The sequence below is a fragment of the Dromaius novaehollandiae genome, chromosome 2 (assembly GCF_036370855.1).
Source record: "Dromaius novaehollandiae isolate bDroNov1 chromosome 2, bDroNov1.hap1, whole genome shotgun sequence".
Classification (NCBI taxonomy): Eukaryota; Metazoa; Chordata; class Aves; order Casuariiformes; family Dromaiidae; genus Dromaius; species Dromaius novaehollandiae.
The window spans coordinates 169,171,148-169,191,644 of NC_088099.1; the positions used below are offsets into that span (position 1 = coordinate 169,171,148).

Genomic DNA, 20,497 nt, shown 5'->3' on the forward strand with positions numbered 1-20,497 from the left:
CGACCACGCCCCGCGTGACGCCCCGCCCCTCACGTGACGGCGGCGCTGCGGCGGCCGCGGACGCTCGGCGCATGCGCGCGGCGGGGCGGGAGCGGGAGCGGGAGGGGCCGCTGGCTGCTCGGGCGCTCCCTGGCGGGGCGGGGCGGGGCTGCAGCGGCGCGACGGGGCCGGCGGGGACCCGCGGGGACACCGGCACCCACGGGGGACACCGGGACCCACAGAGACATACCGGGACCCACAGGGACATACCGGGACCCACGGGGACACACCGGGACCCACAGGGACACCCTAGGACCCACGGGGACACACTGGGACCCATAGGGACACACCGGGACCCACGGGACACACCAGGACCCACAGAGACACACTGGGACCCACGAGGACACCAGGACCCATGGGGACCTGTGGGGACACACTGGGACCCACAGAGACACGCAGCAACCCATGGAGACCCACCGGGACCCACAGAGACAAACGGGGATGCATGGGGACACACTGAGACCCATGGGGACATGAGGGCCATGGGGACACAAAGTGACCCATGGGGACACCGGGACCCACGGGGACCTGTGGGGACACACCGAGACCCACAGGGACCCACAGGAACCTGCCGTGCCTGCAGGGACCCACGGGGACCCCGGGGACTCACCAGGACCCAGCAGGCCCCAGAGAGACCTGCCAGGCCCCACCGAGCCATGCCGAGACCCATGGGGACCCACAGAGACACACTGGGACCCACAGGCACCCACGGGGACACCCATGGCCCCACTGTGTGAAATGCACAGGCCTGCACGCTGCCCCACGGCCCTCCATGGCCCCATGTGGCCCCCCCCATGGCCCCACACAGCCCCATACAAACCCACACGACCGCACACGGACCCACACAGCCCCACGTGGCTCCACATGGCTCCACGCAGCCCCACAAGGACCCACATGGCCCCATGGTCTGAAATGCACAGGCCTGCATGCTGCCCCACGGCCCCACATGGCCCCACACGGCCCCACACAATCCCATACAGCCCTACACGACCCTACATGGCCTCAGACAGCCCCACACAGCCCTCCATGGCCCCACACAGCCCCACATGGCCCCACATGGCTGCACATGGCCCCACACAGCCCCACATGGCCCCACACAGCCCCCTGGGGCCAGGAGCTCCCCATGGGGCGACCCCCATTCTAGCAGGCCCCAGCCCAGCACGTGTCCGGGGCCGCCGGTGCACCAACCCAGTGCTGGAGCTGCCCCTGCCACCACGTCAGCGTCGTGCACAGGCGGGCGCCCGCCCGCGGCCCCACCGTCGCGCCCGTCATGGGCACCACGCTCCGGTTTGTATGGAGTTTTGGTTAGGTGTTGCATTTGGGGCAAGCGTTGCCTTTTTGGGCAGACACATTTGGGGCAGGCATTGCGTTTTGGGGTAGGTGAGGCATTTTGTTGAGCGTGGCATTTTGGGTAGATGTTGCATTTCAGGCGGGCATTGCATTTTGGGCAGGCGTTGCATTTTGGTTCGTGTTGCATTTTGGCCGGACATTGCACTTTGGGCAAGTGTTGCATTTTGGGCAGGCGTATTTTTGGCAAGCATTGCATGTTTGGGCAGGCATTGCATTTTGGTTCGTATTGCATTTTGGCCAGACTTGTACTTTGGTCAGACATTGCACTTTGGGCAAGCGTTGCGTTTTGAGCAGGCATTGCATTTTTGGGCAGATGTATTTTGGGCAGGCATTGCATTTTTGGGTAGGCGTTGCATTTTGTTGGGCATTGCATCTTGCGTAAATGTTGCATTTCAGGTGGGCATTGCATTTTGAGCAGGCATTGCATTCTGGGCAGCTGTTGCATTTTGGTTCATGTTGCATTTTGGTCAAACGTTGCACTTTGGTCAAACGTTGCACTTTGGGCAAGCGTTGCATTTTGGACAGGCATTGCATTTTGGGGCAGATTCATTTTGGGCAGGCACTGCATTTTGGGTAGATGTTGCATTCTGGGTGGGCATTGCATCTTGGTTTGTGCTGCATTTTGGTCAGATGTTGCACGTTGGTCAGATGTTGCACTTTGGGCAAGCGCTGCATTTTTGGGTGGGCGTTGCATTTTAGGTAAGCATTGCATTTTGGGGCAGGTGTTGCATTCTGGGCAGAGGTGTTGCATTTTGGTTTGTGTTGCATTTTGGGGAGGTGCTGCATTTCGGGTGGGCGTTGCATTTTAGGTAGGTGTTGCACTTTGGGCACTGTCCCCCGAGGGCCCGGGGGCTGGCAGTGGGGGACGCGGTGTGAGGCCAGCCCTGCCTCGTGCTCCCCGCAGGGACCTGAAGCGCGAGAACATCCTGCCGGACGAGCACGGCTCCATCAAGCTCACCGGTGGGTGCTGCCCCCGCCAGCCCTGCACCCCCTCCGGCACCGCGCCAGCCCGGGGGCCACAGCCACCCGGCACCCCAAAACCCCCCAGCCGCGGCAGGGGACGGGGACCGCCCCGGAGGGAGCCCGGGGGCAGGCGTGGGGCATCCGCAGGTGGGAGGGCCGGGGGGGAAGGGGTGCCGGGAGCCTCCGCAGCCCCGTGTCGCCCGCAGCGGCATCATCCTCTACGCCATGGAGGCCGGCGAGCGGCCGCCCCACGAGACGGTGCGCGCGATGCAGCGGGGCCCCTCCTTCCAAGCGCCCGGCCTGGCTCGCCCCGCGCCGGCCCAGCCTGCTCTCCGGCCTCTGCCGTTTCCAGCGCGGCTCCCGCAAGCCGGCCACGGCTGCCGGCAGGGCCAGACGGCACCGCAGCAAGGCTGCAGCGGCTGCGCACCACGACGCTGCCTCCAGACCCGTCTCCCTCTACGCCCCGTCCGCGAGGCGGAAGCCCCCATGCAACCTGCCGTGAATTGGGGGAGGCCTGGTGCCCCCCACCCCGGCAGGGACAGCCACCGGAGACCAGAGGACTATTAAATATTATTGAGTGCACGTGTCCTGCTGCTCGGGCTGCCGTCCCCGCGGGCTGTGTGCGTCAGCCGGTCACGGCGGCAGCTCCTCGGGGCAGGCCCGCGAGCCCTGCGCCTCTGCCTGCTCGCGCCGCCACCGCTCCTCCTCCTCCCGATCCAGGCGCTGCAGCTGCTGCTCCACCTCCTCGGGGACGCTCACCTCCAGCAGGTTCTCCATCCCCGGGCCCGGCTCGTCTCCGATCAGCACCTTCGCGGGGTCGGGGGGAAAGGGTCGGGGAGGTGCTGCGGGCCTGCGAGACGCCCGCCCTTCCCCTTCCCCTTCCCCTCCCCACGGCTCTCTGCAAGGGGTCCCCCAGCCCCACAAGCCAGGCGGGAGCGCGGCGCGAGGGGAAGGGCAGGAGAGTCCCCAGAGGGGCAGCTCCGAGCGGCACGGCAGCATCCGACCCCAGAACAACCCTGGGAGAGCGGGAGCCTGGCTGCGTCCCTCAGCGGAAAGGCCTCGTGTTTAGCACCAGCTCCTGGAGCCCCGTGTCCCCCGTTACCCCGTGCCCTGCTGGGTCCCTCACACGAGGGACCTTGTGCTGCTCCGAGCATTACGCCCAGGCCCAGCACCGCTGTGCCGACGAGTCGGATGCTCAGTCCTTAGCTTGACACCTTCCTCCTGCTGCTGCGTTTCCGCGTTGGGGTGCACGGGAACGTGAGCGTGTCACCCGCTGGCACGGATGTCTCCCAGCACTGTCAGCCCCCGGACAAGGCAGGCAGCCCTGGAGGTCCCTTCAACACCCTGGGCCCCGGCTGCCTTCCTCCCCCCAACGCAGGTGACGCCCAGGCCCCGGTCCCCACCTGGATGAGCTTCTCGCAGGCAGACAGCACCTCGGGCTCCCTCTCCCAGCGGTGCAGCTCGCGCAGGACCAGGTAGGCGCCCTCCTCTCTCAACGTGTGCCGGCCGGCCTTCGTGGCTGCAAGCTGCGCGGCAAACAAGCCGACGGCGTGAGCGGGGCCGGGCCAGGGGTCGAGGCCAGGCAGGAGCGCAGAAAGAGGGAAATAGGAAACCCCGTAGATGATAACCTCATTATGCACGTTCAGATACTGTCACTACTTCAAACACTCTCCCCTTTGCCAGACAGTCGTATAACATGTATCCCGCAATATAAAATTCCTGTTGATGCAGTAAAAACAATAACCAATCTTACTAAAGAACTGGAGGAGAAGGGTATAGCAGTCGAAACTGCTTCCCCATTCAATTCTCCTGTATGGCCAACAAGAAAGAGCAATGGGATGTGAAAGCTGCCTGTAGACTATCAGAAGTTAAATGCAGCCACCCAGCCCCTTACAGCCACCATTCCCAACCTTCCTGAAATGAGTGCAAAGATTCCATCAGGGAATTTTATTTGGATGGCTGCCATAGATGTTAAAGATATGTTTTTTATGGTCCCCATCCCTGAACAAGATCAAAACAATTTGCTTTTACTTGGTAAGGAATACACGTGCTTACCCCAAGGTTATAAACACAGTCCTACTCTGTCTCACGCACAACCAGCCAAGGAATTGGAAAAATTACCCACACCCCCAGGGATAACAGTGTTACAATATATAGATATCTTTCTGGGAGATGTGTGCAAGGAGGTGCAACAGGCACTGGACTTAATCGTCTCGCACTTACAAGCATTAGGAATAGAAATCCCTATCGAGACGCGTCGGGGACCTGCTCAGGAAACGACCGTCTTAGGCGCTTGACGGATTAGCGGACGGAACGTCGTCCCTGGTGCAGTTTTAACATCTCTGCAACAGCTCCCAGCGACCATCAACAAAGAGGAACGGAGGGATTTTGGGCACACCGAGGTCTTGGCAAACACATATCCCAGGTTTTAGTATCACAGCCTGACCCTTATATAACCTTCTTAAGAAGTCTAGTGAATGGAGTTGGGGTCCCAAACGGGAGGCAGCTTTCTCCTCCCTCAAAGAAAAGGTGAGTCATGTCAACACGCAGTGCGACACGGGTAGCCGATTACTTGACGGGAACACCAATATATCGTGAATACCTGTGATTTGTGTAAAGATCTGAAATAAGGCATCCACAAAGGGCAAGAATCGAGTGAAGGTAAACGGGGAGTAAGGCCAGTGGACTGCACTGGACCCTGGCACCGATCTAGCGAGGGACGGCAGCGGGTTCTCAGGGGGGTGGAAGTCGTTAGGGGACTAGGAAAGCCTCACCCGCCCGGCGTGCCACCGCGCTCACTCGTGCGGCTGCCCTAGACAGATGGTTTGCAGGAATACCTACTTCTGGAGAAGTTCAGTCCAACAACAGCTCACATTTTAAGAAAAGAAAGTGAATGAATGGTGTAAGCAACACGGGGTTAAACAGACCTTCCACATCCCATACCACCCACAGAGCAACAAAACTGTGGAGCGGTGAAATGGTCTGCTGCAAAAAAATCAACTGAAGTGGCGTCACCGTAACTCTAGCTGGAGTCTGGGGTTATGGGATGCAGTCTGGGCTCCGGATCATAGAGAAACCCCTCGAGGGAGTCCGACAGCACAAGCCTTTCACGTAGGTTTATTCCCTGCTAACATGATTCCTAACAGTTGTCATCTATTCACTCTGGGAACTGAAGTCAAAATTAAAACACCCACGTTTGGGGCCCCTTTGGGTCACATTACAAAAACCATTACAGGGATCCTCACAGGAAGCCTTAAGCCAAGAAGGCGATGTCTTAATCATATCTGAAGCCTGGATCATATCCAAGACATAATTTGTTCTGTGCACTGCAGGTCAACCAGACTCCAGTGATCATGGGCCAACCACCAAAGAGGATGAAAGGGGGGCTTGTACAGCGTACACGTGTATTAAGCTTTGTAAATCCTACCATGAGCACTGCATTTATTCAGACCACGTTCCAGTACGCAGCTGATCAAAGTGCAGCCAACCACTGGGGCTGTGCTCATCTTCCTATCCCTGCCGAGGGGGAACTCCCGATTCCCGTGCCTGCTAAATGTAACACTCAGGGCGATGCTTTCAATGACAGACCCCACAACTGGAATGGGACTTGCGCTGATGTTAAATTGAATGTAAATGAATTTATCAGTTATAAAAATTAAACAGAATATACCCGTTTGCTACTCATGCGGAGCTACTGGAGCTCCAGCACCTGTGACTTCAGGTGAGGTACCATCCAACAGGCGTAGTGTCACCCTCTCAAAGTCATCCAGCGCTTGTCACAAAACTTGCAAAACAGGGCCATATTGGGTGTGTGGAACACGAGCACATGAACATGGGCCACGGCGGTGGTGTATGTTATAAAGCCTATTAATCCCTGCCATAAGTCACACCTGTGAAGAGCCTGCTATTCTTGAGCTCTCGCAGATTCGAGAGAGATGTTACAGAAACTGATCCTTTTCTACCCTCTTTCCTACATATGGCACTGCACAAAGTATTAAAGAAATTAAAAAGCTAGCACTAATTTTGGAAAAAACAGCCATACTAGTGACGCTGTAACAGCCCTTACTGCTGAAGCATCAGCAATATGGCAAATGGTATTGCAAAATCAAATGGCACTCCATTGCATCTGAGCTGCAAAAGGTGGTTTTTGTACCCCGATTGGTAAAAAATATTGTACCTCCATAGCTGGAAATGACAATGAAGTGTACCAGGATATTTAGGAAATACAGGACGCTGTAAACACATTACATCCAAAGAGCAATTGGTCCAGCAGTACGTGCTGGTGCGTCCCGCCGGTTGGCAGCCCTGGTGCGTCTACAGCCCGAGGCATCGCACTGCAGAGCCGCGTGGGAACGCAGCGGTAAGAAAGGAGGTGACGCTGCAGAAACGCTCACCCCTGGTAGAGCTACGTGGGAACAGAGCAATACGAAATAGAAACAAAAAACATAAGGGAACAACGGGACCTAATTGGATAAAAAGACAATTTGGCTTGTGAGCGGTTTAAATCGCTGCTTTTGGGGGAACAATGGGGGAAACTCTAAAAGACGAATGCCATCCACAGGGTGTGGGCCCTGCTCCAGAGAGCTGGACTAACCCCAGGAGCCCCGCCCAGGACAAAGGGGACAACCACGCCACGGTTCCTCTGTGACTGAGGGGGCATCGAAGGACCGAATTTTGTAAGGCAGCAACTTATTTGCAAACCCGAAGCACACATACAATAGTATTTTGTGCCTGGATATAGCAAATTAGACTGAGAGACTAATCCAAGAGCGAATAATAAACGCTGATTTGCTTGTGGCTGTGCTGCACCTAGAGTCCTGGAGCTTTTACGGTCCCCCTCAAGTCAGGGAACGTTCAGAAGAACGCCTGGCGCAAGGCCCCATGTGGGGCTCTCAACCTCAGCCCCACTGCGATTCGCGCCAGAGGGACCCACCAGCATGATGGCTTCCACCAGCATCTTCCGGATGTCGGGATTCTCCTCTCGCTGCTTGTCCTGCGGCAGGTACTGCAGGTCCAGGGGCAGCCCTGGGCGGGGAGGCAGCCTCAGGGAGAGGCGCTCGGCCAGCAGCCTCCCGCCAGCAGCCCCGAGCCCTCGGCGCCCGTCACGCTCGCTCACTCACTTTCCATCTCCTCCTCAGGGAACTCCTCGGGGCCTGCGAGCGGCAGGAGCAGGAAGGGCAGAATGTCCACGTCGTCGCTCAGCAGCCACTCGTGGTACTCTAGGAACAGGCCGGCGTCGCAGACCGCAGCGAGGGACCGGCAGAGAAAGCCCGGCGCGGCCCTCCCAGCCGCTCGGAGGCCGACGGCGCGGTGCGGCACAGCCCACCCGCTGCCCCGTGGGGCCCCCACGGGTGCCAGCATCCGTCCGGCGGGACGGGTCCCGCTGCCGGGACGAGGCCGAGGCCGGGGCGAGCGCCGGGCACTCACCGTGCTCGAAGCAGCAGTTGCGCAGTGCCCCCACGATGCCTCGTCGGTGGACGACGGACTCCTTGTACTGCGTGAAGGGCAGCAGCTGCTGTATCGAGCGCCTGGAGGGAGGGAGGGAGGGAGGGGAACCATCACGGCAAGGCAGAGACCAGCCAGCCCGGCCCCGATGCACGTCACCCTGTCCCAGCCCCTAACAGCCAGCCCCTGCCCCAAACGCCCCTTCCCCAAACACCCCTTCCCCTGTCCCCACACAGAGGCAGTCCCTGCCCCCTGCCAGCCCCTGTCCCCCATCCCCAGGCTGTCCCCCCCAGCACCCTGTTCTCCTTCTCCAGCCCTCATCCCCAGTCCCCTGTCCCTCATCCCCAGCCTATCCCCAGCACACTGCCCCCAGCACCAGCCCCACATCCCCAGTACCCTGCCCCCCATCCCTGTCCCCAGCCCCCCATCCTTCGTCCCCAGCACCCTGCCCCTAGCCCCAGCACCCTGTCCCGTCTCCAGCCCTAGTGCCCAGCCCCCTGTCCCTTGTCCCCATCCCATCCCCAGCACCCTGCCCCCCATCCCTGTCCCCAGCACCCTGTCCCTCGTCCCCAGCATCCTGCCCCCTGTCCCCAGCCCCCTGTCCCTTGTCCCCAGCCCCCCAGCCCCAGCCCCCTGTCCCTTGTCCCCAGCCCCCCATCCCCAGCACCCTGTCCCCAGCCCCAGCCCCTTGTCCCTGTCCCCAACACCAGCCCCCTGTTCCTCGCCCCCGGCACCAGCCCCACGTCCCTCGTCCCCAGCCCCCGGCACCAGCCCCCTGTCCCCAGCCCCCAAACCCTGCCCCTGCCCCCAGCACCAGCCCCCCAGCCCCCCGTCCCCCATCCCCAGCCCCCCGTACCCATCCCCAGCTCCCTGTCCCTGTCCCCAGCACCCTGCCCCCGTCCCCAGCCCCCGTCCCGCACCGGGAGCGGTTGAGCAGCCAGCGGCGGCCCTCGGGCACCTGGCTGAGGTTGCAGAGCAGCGGCCCCAGCTCCGGCGGCGGCGGCAGCGGCCCGCGCAGCGCCTCCAGCAGCGGCGCCAGCCCCGGGCCGCGCCGCCGCAGGGCCCGCAGCACCCGCCGCGCCGCCGCCGGCTCCCGGCACACGTTGGCCAGCAGCCCGCAGCCCGCGGCGCCCGGCAGCAGCGGCAGCAGCGCGGGCAGCGCCGCCAGCAGCGCCTCGCGGGCCGCCGGCTCCGCCGACACGTTCACCAGGCAGCGCCGCGCCGCCTCCGCCTCCGCCTCCGCGCCCGGCCCCGCCGCCAGCGCCGCCAGCGCCGCCAGCGCCTCGGGCCGCGCCGCCAGCAGCCGCCGCCCCGCCGCCGTCCCCGACAGCGCCGCCGCCGCCGCCGCCGCGCCCGCCCGCGCCGCCGCGCCCGCCCCCGGCGCCGCCAGCAGCGCCGCCGCCGCCGCCACCGCCTCCGCCTCCGCCTCCGCCGCGGAGGCCGCCTCCGGCGCGGCCGCCGCTTCCGACATGGCCGCCGCCTCCGACATGGCGGCCGGCACCGGAGCACGCGCGGCGCCCCCGCGGCGCCACAGCCAATGGGAGCGCAGAGGGCGGCGCCGCGCCGCCACGCGAGCCAATGCGCCCTGGAGCCGCCGCAGAGGGCGGGAAGGGGGAGGGCCAATGGGAGGGGAGGCTCGCGCGCCGCGCGGGGCCCTAGCGCCGACGTTCCGTGTGCGCTATGGGGCACGTGGTGGGAGCAGCCCTGTGTGCGCTATGGGGCGCGCGGTGGGGCCCAACCCAGTGTGAGCTATGGGGTGTGCAGTGGGGCCCTGCCCTGTGTGCGCTATGGGGCGCATGGTGGCCTGTGCCCAGTGTGTGCTATGGGGCGCGCGGTGGGATCGGGCCCAGTGTGCGCTATGGGGCACGTGGCTGAGCCATCGCCTGAGCCCAGGTGTCCTGGGGAGCTGCCAGCGCCGGCCATCCAGCCCTGGACCCACACCATGGCCGGGAGCCCCACCGCACCCCACTGCAGGGCCTGGAGCCCCACTGCGCCCCACTGCGCCCCTCACTGCCCCCGGGCGCCCCAGTGCCACGCGGCCGGCCGGGAGCTCTCGGCAACGGTTTGAACGTCGTGGTGGAGTGCAAACAGGAATAAAACCTCTGCAAACCAAGTTGCTCCACGCCGTGCTGGGAAGCCCCTGGCCTCGAGGCAGAGCAGCCCCCCGTAATTCACCCCACGGCTGCCCCCCGGCCACGCTGTCCCGTCCTGCCCGGGACACCAGGCTGCTGCGGGAGACGGTGCCGAAAGCCGCGCTGAACTCCAGACCCCGTCGGGGCTGAGGCAGAGAGGGTAAACCTGCTCTCCGCCAGCCCCACAGACCCCCTTCCCTCCCCCCCCGCACGGGAGCACGGCCGCAGAGACAGCCTGCCCTCGGGAATAACGTGCTCTTTTATTATATAAATGTGGAAAGGCAAAAATAAAAGTGGGCGATTTAACAAACAGCAGTTAGCACGGGATAGCAGCTTAAGGAAAGAACTTCGGTCTTCTGAAATGACCAACCTGGATACGCTTCCAGCGAGCCCGGCTCCCAAAGTTTATGTGCTTTACTCCCAGAAGTCCCTGACCAACAACGTAAATGCTTAAAGCATGTACACTACGAGGCAGCACAACGGGGGAAGGACAGATAGAGGAAGGAGAGGACGGGTGCTCTCAGAGATGACGGCAGAGCGCAAATGCCTTTATGAAACTGGTAAACGAAGGCATGGAAACGCAGCTCTACCATACGGGCTCTTCCCGTGGACCAGCCACGTCGACTCCGCTCCTCAGTCCTCCGTCACCTGGGGCTTCTCCTTTCATCTAACCAGGCTTCAAGGCAAGCCCCGTCTCCACAACGTCCTCACGGACACGGAAGCGTGTAAGCCCAGGGAAGAAGTGCTCGTGTGACGAGACTCAAGGACGGCCGCTTGGACCAACAGAAAAACCAGGCCTTTTACTCGCCACAACCTTTGGCTATGCCAGTTGAAAGGAGGAAATTAATCCTACATTCAGTAAAACAATCCCCTAAGTAAGTGCAACTCAACACTTGTAAACTCCAAAATAGTCTCTTTTTTGTTCCATTCTCGCTGAATTTTAAATACTGTGCAGCTGCGATCCACAAGGATCCAAGCAATCCACCAAACCATTGCTTGGTACCCTTCTGTTATGACACTATTTGCCCTTGGTTTTGGGGTGTTTTTTTCTTCCTTTTTTGGCCAGAGATCTTAATTATTGCAAATGTTTGTTGCTAGTCAGTTCACACTATCCCCTTTCCCCTCCCCAAGCTGGTGAATTGACTCTGTAGGGCTCTGGACTTAAAGACATGTTTCAAGAGACTTCACAGTCTTTCACTAAAAGGAAAGCTTTTAGGGAGCCTTTCCTTTTCTTTTGCTTCAACCTGTTTCACTCTTTCCTCTGTTCAAAGCCATGTTGAGAAGTTGCTGGACGCATTCCGGAATTGTGTTCTGGACAGAGGCAGACTCCCAACTCTGTATCACTCTTGCATTTGGATAATTTGGCTTAATTTTCCTCTCAAAGGCAAGAATTATCAGGTATTATTCAAGCAAATGTTGCAGCCTTCTACCAGAGCTCTCTTTTGCTCTCTTGGACTTACTCCTCCCAGGAAGCCAAGAACTGAAGCAGAGCGTAGATCATGCCTTGATTTGGCTCAGCAAGTGGTTGTTGAAGGGTAATTTATCAGCATAAAATTGTGTGATGTAATTTGCTTCTGAATCATTTCTGCAGCTTTCCACATCCGCAGCCTTCCCTATTGCTCAAATGTCTGGCTACATCCACGACGAGATCACCGAAACACACGGACTACCCCCAAGGCACTACCGCGCGGCCCAGAAGCCCCTTGCGGGGTGTGCATTCCCACTCGTCTCCTTTGCATCCGTACCGGAGCTGCTGCCTCCCGGAGGTTCTGGGGGCTGCCACGTTCTCCAGGCACCCTCTTCGCCTGGGACATGAGAGACATCTGCAGTGACTGCAAGAGGAAAAGGAGGATTAGCTCGAGCTGTCAGCCGGGACTTGTCACTACTGAATCGGCACTCTAGTCCAGCGGGCACCAGCCTTTCTGCAGGCATCTCCTGCTGGCTGGACTGGCGGCTGGACGCGTCTCTCTCTCTCGTCCCCTCTTGCATCATGCCCTGGAGCAAACGACGGTCTATCCCCTCTACTGATTCTCTTCATCTTCTAATCACCTGGATATTTTCACCTCTATCCCCCCCCCCCCTTTTAGTTCCCCACGTATTTTGCCTTCCCTCTTTATTCTCCTGAGCGGTCTTTCTCTGCAGTTCTCCTCTCTTCCCTGCTCTTTGGGTTTCACACTAGAAGAGGAGCCTGGGCTGGCACTGCCCACACAGCTGCACTGAGCACATGAAGACAAGAGAGGCTTGAAGCAAGTCTGCCCTGCCCCGACCACACGTGCAAACTGCTCTCAGCACTGCCTACAATAGGGTATAGCGCAGCAGAAAGCAAACACAGGTGGCTGTCACAGACCTGCTTTCTCCCTTCCCTAAGAAAGCAGCTGCATCGCTAGACTAGTGAGAGGCAGGATGAATCTGGGAGTCATCCAACCTCTTCTCCCCTCAGCAGCTCTTCTGTCCACCCGCATGATTGTCTCCAAACGGGAAGCAGTGCTTTACTGGTTTAACATCCCCACAACAGTTTTTCTGAACCGTGTCTGAGCCTTACTGACGATTTAAGATGAGATGAGGTATGACAAGTATTTTCTGCAGTCACTGGAAATTTTTAGTCCTGATATACAGGGATGGAGTGAAGAAAGCCACAGCTCAGCTGGAGGTGGAACTAGCAAGGGAGGTGATGAGGAACAAAAATGCTTCTAAAAGGACGTTGGCAGCAACCAGCAGGCTAAGGAGGACGTGGTCCACTGCTCAGTGGGGCAAGGTACCTGATAACCAAACACGTGGAAAAGGCTGAAGTACGCAATGCTTTTTTTCCCTCGGTTTTCACAGGTAAGGTCAGGCCTCCCAGGTCCTTGTCCCTAACGGCAGAGTCTGTAGGAGTGCAGCATCGCGCGCTGCAGAGGAAGGTGGTCCTGGGGAGCACTTCAGCCAGTTGGGCACACACATGGCCGCAGGGCTGGATGGAGGCACACTAAGGTGCTGAGAGAGCTGCTGATGCCCTTGCCAAGCTGCTTTCACCTCCTAAAGGTCCTGGCAATCAGGAGAGGGTCCTGAGGACTAGCGAAAGGCAGCGTCACACTCACCTCTGAGAAAGGCAAGGAGAATCTGGGGAACAGCTCAGCCTCACCTCAGTCCCTGGAAAGGGCATGGAGCAAATCCTCCTGCGAGCCCCGTCCACTCAGGGGAAGGACAAGGAGGGCTTGGGGAGCCGCCAGCCGACATTTGCCAAGGGCACATGGTGCCTGACCAACCTGCCTGCCTGCTTCGGGGCAAGTGGACCATCCAGGAGTCAAGTCACTCCTTGGCTCCGCTTTGTTTCACAGTGCGGGTGCAGCCACAGAGACAAGGCTTCAAAAGGCAACAGCCCATTTTGATCAGAGCAGGCAGGAGAATACACACACACTTCATCTGCTATAGCAGGGGACGAGACCCCAGACTGAATGTTTTGGGTGTCTGCACCACAGCGAACGCACACTGGATGCTATCACTCACCTGCCGAGCTCAGGATGAGGAAGGGGTCTGTCTCACGTTTCACCTCTGCCTGAGGAAAGAAGTGAAACCGGTCAGTTACGTTTATTATAGCGCACATCAGCAGCAGCACGATTTGAGCCCTGAGCTGCTCCTGCTCCTATCACTCTGGGCTCAACAAGGCAAGAGTCCTAGGAGCTGTCAGTGCTGCAGCTGTTTAGGAAGAAGCTTTGAAAGCAGTTCTGCCAGCAATCTGCAGGGGGTAAATAAGCTGGGGAACAACTAACTAAGAGCTCCTTTTAAAAACTTCTTGGTTTATCTACTTCTACATGTGTGAGGAGCCAAAAGTCAGTCTTAACTGGATCTGAGGTGGTCAGGTGAGTCAGTAAGGTATTTTCTCAGATGCTACTCTAGACTGCTCCCTGAGTCCTGCAGCCTTTATGGCCTCATTTCTCAAAACAATAATTAGCCTAGTCCTGCACAAGGCCATGACACAGAGAATATACTTTGCTTTGTTACAAGAACTTATTCTGACAAAAGCACCCTGTTTAGGCAAAGAGTTATTACGAGGAAGCACAAATGCATTCATTCCACAATCAAAACATTCCATAGTATCAATCTTTTGTTTTTACAAAATAATTTTTGCTTTTGCATGTCTTGATTGTGTGAACAACAAGATGATGAGTTGGAAGACAGAACTTGTCACTCAGGAGAACAGTCACTGAACTAAAGACCGAGTTTTCAGATCGGTTGTCTGGTTTCAAATAAGCAACAGTCATCACATGGGTTCCAGATTCCCAAAATACAAAGCTGAACTCGGTTCTCTCTTTTGTTTTAATGAAGAAATATATTTATTTCTGTCAGAATTTCCTCAAAAATATCAATTTTCCGCAGAGCTTTTCATTATATTGTTCAGGACTGATTAGTCATATTACTCCAAAGCTGGCATGGTTTAGAATTTAAGAACCAGCTGTTACAACGGCCGAGGAAATATTCCACGTTATTGTGTGAAAGAGGGAGAACAGAGATGTTCAACAGCCACTGAGGAGAACAGACTTGAGGATTTATTGTATTTCCTTAAGTCAAACACCAGTACAATCATCACCAGCTGGCACAGGTAAAACTGAGCTGCATCTAGGGACAAAATAGCCATTTCTGTCCTGCAGACAGGCAGGTTCTTCACTAGGCAATCACCGCTACATAGTGCCTTGCTGGGTTTTGGCCTGAAAGGAAGCTGGTGCTTCGAACTACTACAAAACCAGCAGGATCATCCATGCTACTGTTCACATCAGAATTTAAACTGTTACTTGTTTCACTATTTTGCTGAGTAATTAAAATCTGATCAAAGCCATCCTAATTTCTACTGTGATTTGATCCTTGCATTGTAGCAGCTGTAGTTAGCCTAACACTGCACCAAACAGCTTAGCAACACTCTTTGCTTAAGCCCATCTTTCTTGGCCACCCTCTAAACAACAAAGGGGACACCCAGAGGACCCCATTCCACCCCACTGAACTCACAGTTCAGCTGACCGATAACCAGTCCCTCACAAAGGACACTTCTTTGTCAGATACATGGAGAACAGTCACACAAGACCAACGCCAAAATTCAGAGTACCTGAAGCCCCGGACGAGGGGCACTTGCAGGGTGCTTACAGTGTGGGGCCCACGTTTAGAGCAGTTTGGTACCTTAGATGAGGATGTGCCTTGAAAGGAAGCTGCGGTCCACTGGTAACATCCTTGCAGGCACGCTCTGCTTGCGCTCACAGCTTCACCTGGCAAAGTGCTTTTGGCTGAGATCTCCAGACTGCCAGGTATTTGCTGGCTGAATTAGAAGAAGAAGAATGTCACCAAGAAAAGACATTTCAACAGCCTAAGTCTCAAAAAGCAGAAGCAAAGAGAGAGCTGATGTTGTCCTTAACTCCAGACCCACCAGACGCCCAAAGCATGACAAAGGTCCTGTCCCTAGAGAGGAGCAACCAGGAACACCTCATGGCAGATAAGGCAGCAAGGCTGCACAGTGATAATGGCTGCACCAGATAAAAGGGCTGAAGTGTAGACCTTCAGTAGTCGGGATACATTTCAACTGCAACTGCCTCCTCTCTGACAGGAAAAGGCTAGAGAAAAAGATATGCAGTAACATGCAGACTTGTGAGTTTAGATAAATTAGTAAAATTAATGGTAATTAACAGAGCTATGCTGAAAACAGGTCTTTGCATGCCTGTGTTCTTGGAAGCTCCACTGCAAGAAGAGGCAGCTGTGACTGAGCAGGGCTGTCACTGCCCTCCTCAGACGTACCAAGTGCCTAGGACAATGCTACAGAGTTGTACAGTCTCCAATCCAAACTCCAGTATGAAAGTCCTGGGGAGGCAGGAACCCATACAGCCTTTGCCTTATCACAAACTGATGCTCTTCCTGAAGGGAGCAAAGATCTTTCCTGTGTGCACCAGATCCAACTCAGGTATTCAAAGAGAGACAATTTTGGAACCAGCCAAGCCATGTCCTTTGGAACGGAAAGGACTTTCTCTACACGGACAGGCAGCCAGCTGGGGCCTCAGAACTAGGAGCATTATCAAACTCTCATTCACTCTGGGCAGTGCTGCTGCAAAATGTGTGTACATCAGCTTTTACTCACATTTACTGTCTTTTCTGAACTTGTGGTTGCAGGCACTTTGTCTCAAAACCGTAATTTTTCTGACAAGCACAACAGCTATGCGAGTAAAGATGGGAGTGAGGGAGGGGTAACGCCAGATATCCTGCTGCTGCAGCCAGTGGTTTCAGCTCCATGCAGCACCGATGGCTGAACAACACACCATTGACCAGGCAGAGAAGTTACCTCAGCAGGAGGTTCTCGGCTGGCTTCACTTCTGGGCTCTTCTCTACAGCACTGCCTTTGTGTTTCTTCTCTGGCTGCGACAGGATTTCTCCTCCTCCTCCTCTCTTTCTGCTGTTTGCATGCGACCACGGGCCAACAGTCAGGGGCTGACACGCAGTGGAGCCAACCGCTGGTAAATCCTCTGGCAAACTGGAAGCTGGAATCTCAGGAAGTTCTTCTCCATGACCATATTTTGATTCCTGTGGAAAGTAAACAAAAGTCCAGTATCTGTTAACTTGAGGTTAACAGCCAAGGTTAGCAGATGAGGGTTGCGGCAACACTGATCTGTCACACATTCTTACTGCGTGTTTTGTGGGGACTTTTCAAGGGGTTTCATCTGCTTAAAAACAATTAACTCATCTCCATGATTCCAAAACAAGAAAAAAACCCAAAAAACCAAAAGGCATCTGCTAGTCATGCGGCATGAACACTCACAGGCTCACAGCACAGTTAAACTACAAGTCTTCTGCTTTAAGACTTTCAGAAATAGACAGATAGAGACTGAACCTGGGTAATTCACACCCAGACAAAAGGCTATGTCTGCACTGCCTGAGCAGCAGAGTCCTGACACCTGATGCTGCAGCAGAGGACTCAGCATCAGCTGTTCTGTTCTTTTTTCTCTGCTGCCTGGGCTCTTCAAGCCAGCTAACTGCAGGAACCCCAGGCAGCTCTGTATTACAACTCCATGCGCAGGGGCTCACCAAAAGCTCCTGAAATCCAGCAAGAGCCGCTAAGAACTTGCCACCTTACACCGGCTCCAGAATCAATGACGCTTTTTTCAGAGAACTCACTACTCCTTAAGGTGACTTACCCACAATGATGAGATTTTCTGCTACAGTACAATTTGATTTCACAAAACTTTTTGTACTGACTTGCTAAGCTAGAAACCTGCTTATTTCATACACAGCTCATGCCTGCTTGTTTAAATGTAAGGCAGAAAAGTTTGGTGTATTAAGTGATCAGTATTTGGCTAGAAGAGAAGGGCTTTCTCCTACATGTTAAGTTTTTGCATTTTTGAGTAGTCTTTTTTTCTTTTTTTTTCTTTTTTTAACTAAAATAAGAGTCTAATAATCACTACTTGTTGAATTGTCTCAGTGGTAGAGAGCATTGCTGGCCTGCAGGTCTCATCTTTTTTTTTTTATTTATTCGTCTACTGCTTTTTTTTTCTCCTCAGCAACCCATGTACAATTCTCCCTCTCTCTGGTAACAACTGTCCAACAATCTTCCCGCAATAGTCTATACCAGCAAAGAGGATGGAGGACAACTCACCCCGGCCGTGTAATACACCTGCAGAGATTCCAGCTTCTCTCTTCCCCGCTGAAGGCTCAGCTCGCGGAACCAGGGAGTGCCAGAGTGTTTCTCTGATATGAATTCAATCAACCTACGGAAAGACCCCGGGTCCTCTGGCGTCTCCAGGACAACAAGAACCTCCTCATTACCTAGGTCTGAAAATCATCGTAATTAAACAACATTACAAAAGGCATCACAGAAATGCCTTAATGTGTTGAAGATTAACAGTGTTATTACTTTTCCTCCTACATCCTACTTTTCACATGCTTGGGGTGACATCAGACCAGCTTTGTAATTTAGGTCCATTTGCATCTTCTCGTCATGGGACGTGATGCTAGAGAACCACGATGCCACCAGCTCCACAGAGCAACTCGTTAGAACGGCTGCGGGTACGAGTCAATAAAGTGAAATGGAGGAGAACCTCTGCTGTGGCGCCGGCTAGTTCAACACACATACTGGCTGCAGCCAGGACAGAAAGGACCTTACATGTTCTCCCGCCGCAGCTGGTGTAAAGGAGAAGGAACACACTGAATGTCCACTTGACACACTCTTGCATGCTCCCAGCACTTGCTGATGAATGCAGGACCTTTAGTTAAAGCAATGCCAGCCCCTGAACAAGTGCTTTACAGCGAAATATCAGGAGCCATTAAGGGTGTTAGTACCAAGTCCCTAAAACGGCATGAAACCTATTAAGGTGAAAATGCCCAAGTGAGTTACAGAAGTGTAATCTTCCTGAAAGGTTGAAAACAAACAAACAAAACCCCAACAACCCTCAAATTACCCCCGCCACCACACCCACACAGAACTATTCTTGTCTTTCCCTTTCTGGATGCCCCCACCAACGTGACAGGGACCAGATGCTTTCCTCAGTCATAACCCATGTATTGCTTGAGCATGACGGCTGAAGGATCTCAGGCTCCAGTTCCAGACCAGAGCGCACATAGCAGGAAGAAGAGGAGAGAAAAGAGGGAAGAGTAGAACTCTGCAGTTAAAGGAGCACGTCCCACTCACTTGCTTTGGGAGCCCGTGCTCCCAACCTGGCGTAAATATCCTTGGCACCTTCAGGAGAAACGTGCAGGTTCAGATAATACAAATGGAAGCAGCATTCACACAGATACACGCTGCTGAATGGCACCGTCAGGCTTGCATGCCCTTTGGAGGAAGGAGCAGAGTGCTGTTTTAATCAGAAACACGCTGGAACACAAAACCTAGCAAAGTCCTACCTCAGCTTCCTAGGACAGAAACATTATTGTAAAACTCTCAATTAATCTAAAGTAATAGACAACAGCAAAGGGAATAAAATGTAGTCGGCTTAATTCAAAGCAGGTCAGTCATTAGGAGCCTTGGTGCAGACTTCCCACAGGGAAATCCAAGCGCTAGTTAAACGGGTTTATACAGGTTAGCAGGTTACGTGCCTGGAGAGGCGCCCAGCTGGAAGTTTGAGCCTGTCTTTTCTGGAAGTGCAGGAAAAGTAGCACTGGAAAAGTGCATGTGCTCTGCTGGGGGAGCACGCATGTAGTTTGTGCGGGCAGATGATTCAGTGCACGACCTGCCCTTCCCCTGCCCTCCCAAATCAACAGTTCTGCAACAGTTACGGTGTCTGGGAAACTGAGAAACTGCTGCTCGGCCTGAGTAGGAGGACACACCTGCTGACCCAAAGCTTCACAGCTACAGCACAGTTATCTTCTCTCAGGAGCTCAAAACACACAGATGCCAAATTCCAGACGCTACAGACAATCCCTCCATTTTCAGTTCACAGAGGAAAAGGGAAGGTGAGGATAAACAATAACTAACTATGATTATAAATTACTGACCTCTGAAGCTGATGGTGATTTCTTGTACAGATATCTTAAAGACAAAAGGGAAAAATATTCTTCATTAGATGACAAATTAACAAATAGCAAATAGAAAGTCAGAATACCAATCTATTTCAAAGTAAAACGCGTATTTAACTTGGCTAAAACTCCTCGTATATAAGTCAATGAATTAGTTAAATACCAAATAATGAAGTCTGCTGTTAAAGAACAAATTTATAAAGGAAGGAAGTGGAATATAAAGGAAGTGGATGTAAGTAAAAGTTTTCCTCAAAGTAATAATTTGGACTGAAAGCTTAGAAGTTAACAAGTGCCTCCAAACAGCACTAGCTCTATAACGCTGCTGACTGCTGTAATCTCACAACTCATTTTTAGGACAGGACATAGTACACTTACACTTTACACAGCAGTGAGTCTGAGCTCCATGAGTTGTGTAAGACTGGTAATTTAGAAAATAAGCTATATATTACACAACAGCAGAGTTCACTGCCGTGTGCATACTCTTCTTTCATTTGTAGGTGAACAGACAATAAAACCTGAATGTTATTTTTTCCTCCATGCTGACATCTGAGCAGTTAAGTGAGGGGAGTAATATTTGCCTTAGTGGATTTACACAATGGGAATGTAGGAGAGCAAATTCTGTGTTGTGGAAGTACATATAGATGTATCACACTAAAGTACTGATAAAAATTTTAATTTATAAGTCTGAAACATATGTGCAATTTTATACTTTTCTAACAATCAGTCCTTTACAAAACAGTTCTATAATACAGGTGTTTTTCTTAACTTTTCTGAATGAAGATATGTGAAGAAAAGCTGAAGCACCACATAAAAGCATTTTTCTCAGCTGAGGCATTGTTAAATTCACCTTATGTATCAGCAAATACAGCGCAGAAGAAAAAAAAAAAGTAAAGAGCGTTTGCTAAATAAAGCTGCTTCAGAAAGAAGGTGCTGAGATTGTAACCAGGCTCCTGGCAGGCTGGAAAGATAAGTTAAAAGACAACTAGGGAACACTTTCAGCTGCAGGCAGGTACCACGTGTCCTTCTGCAGCTAGCAGTTTTTAGTGCCATGGGCAAGAGGGAACACTGGACCGACCAGTACCACAACTCCTATCTTCTTTGGAGCTTTC

The 20,497-nt window shown here is 54.5% G+C and overlaps 2 protein-coding genes across 7 annotated transcripts in view; both read right to left on the minus strand.

Annotated features, from left to right (window-relative positions):
• Window positions 1-2,910: 2,910 nt before the first annotated feature.
• HGH1 (HGH1 homolog) lies at window positions 2,911-9,335 on the minus strand. The gene is made up of 6 exons (XM_064508004.1): window positions 8,718-9,335; window positions 7,780-7,880; window positions 7,473-7,571; window positions 7,286-7,377; window positions 3,756-3,878; window positions 2,911-3,159 (listed from the first exon to the last, which is right to left on the minus strand). Exons 1-6 carry the CDS (start codon window positions 9,284-9,286, stop codon window positions 2,986-2,988), a joined length of 1,158 nt encoding a protein of 385 aa, XP_064364074.1. The 5' UTR covers window positions 9,287-9,335; the 3' UTR covers window positions 2,911-2,985.
• An 835-nt stretch (window positions 9,336-10,170) lies between these two features.
• The window catches only part of LOC112991949 (uncharacterized), a 51,457-nt gene continuing 41,130 nt past the window's right edge, over window positions 10,171-20,497 (minus strand). For 5 of the 6 annotated variants that reach the window (XM_064507984.1, XM_064507980.1, XM_064507982.1 and 2 more), the window contains 7 exons: window positions 19,368-19,401; window positions 18,565-18,705; window positions 17,533-17,708; window positions 16,225-16,463; window positions 15,078-15,213; window positions 13,416-13,464; window positions 10,171-11,761 (listed from right to left, as the gene is read on the minus strand). In XM_064507984.1, the coding sequence (XP_064364054.1) occupies window positions 11,610-11,761; window positions 13,416-13,464; window positions 15,078-15,213; window positions 16,225-16,463; window positions 17,533-17,708; window positions 18,565-18,705; window positions 19,368-19,401 (927 nt within the window). In that variant the 3' untranslated portion in view covers window positions 10,171-11,609. Of the gene's footprint in view, window positions 11,762-13,415; window positions 13,465-15,077; window positions 15,214-16,224; window positions 16,464-17,532; window positions 17,709-18,564; window positions 18,706-19,367; window positions 19,402-20,497 lie in introns of those variants that run through there. The other variant, XR_010388074.1, reaches the window with a different exon arrangement.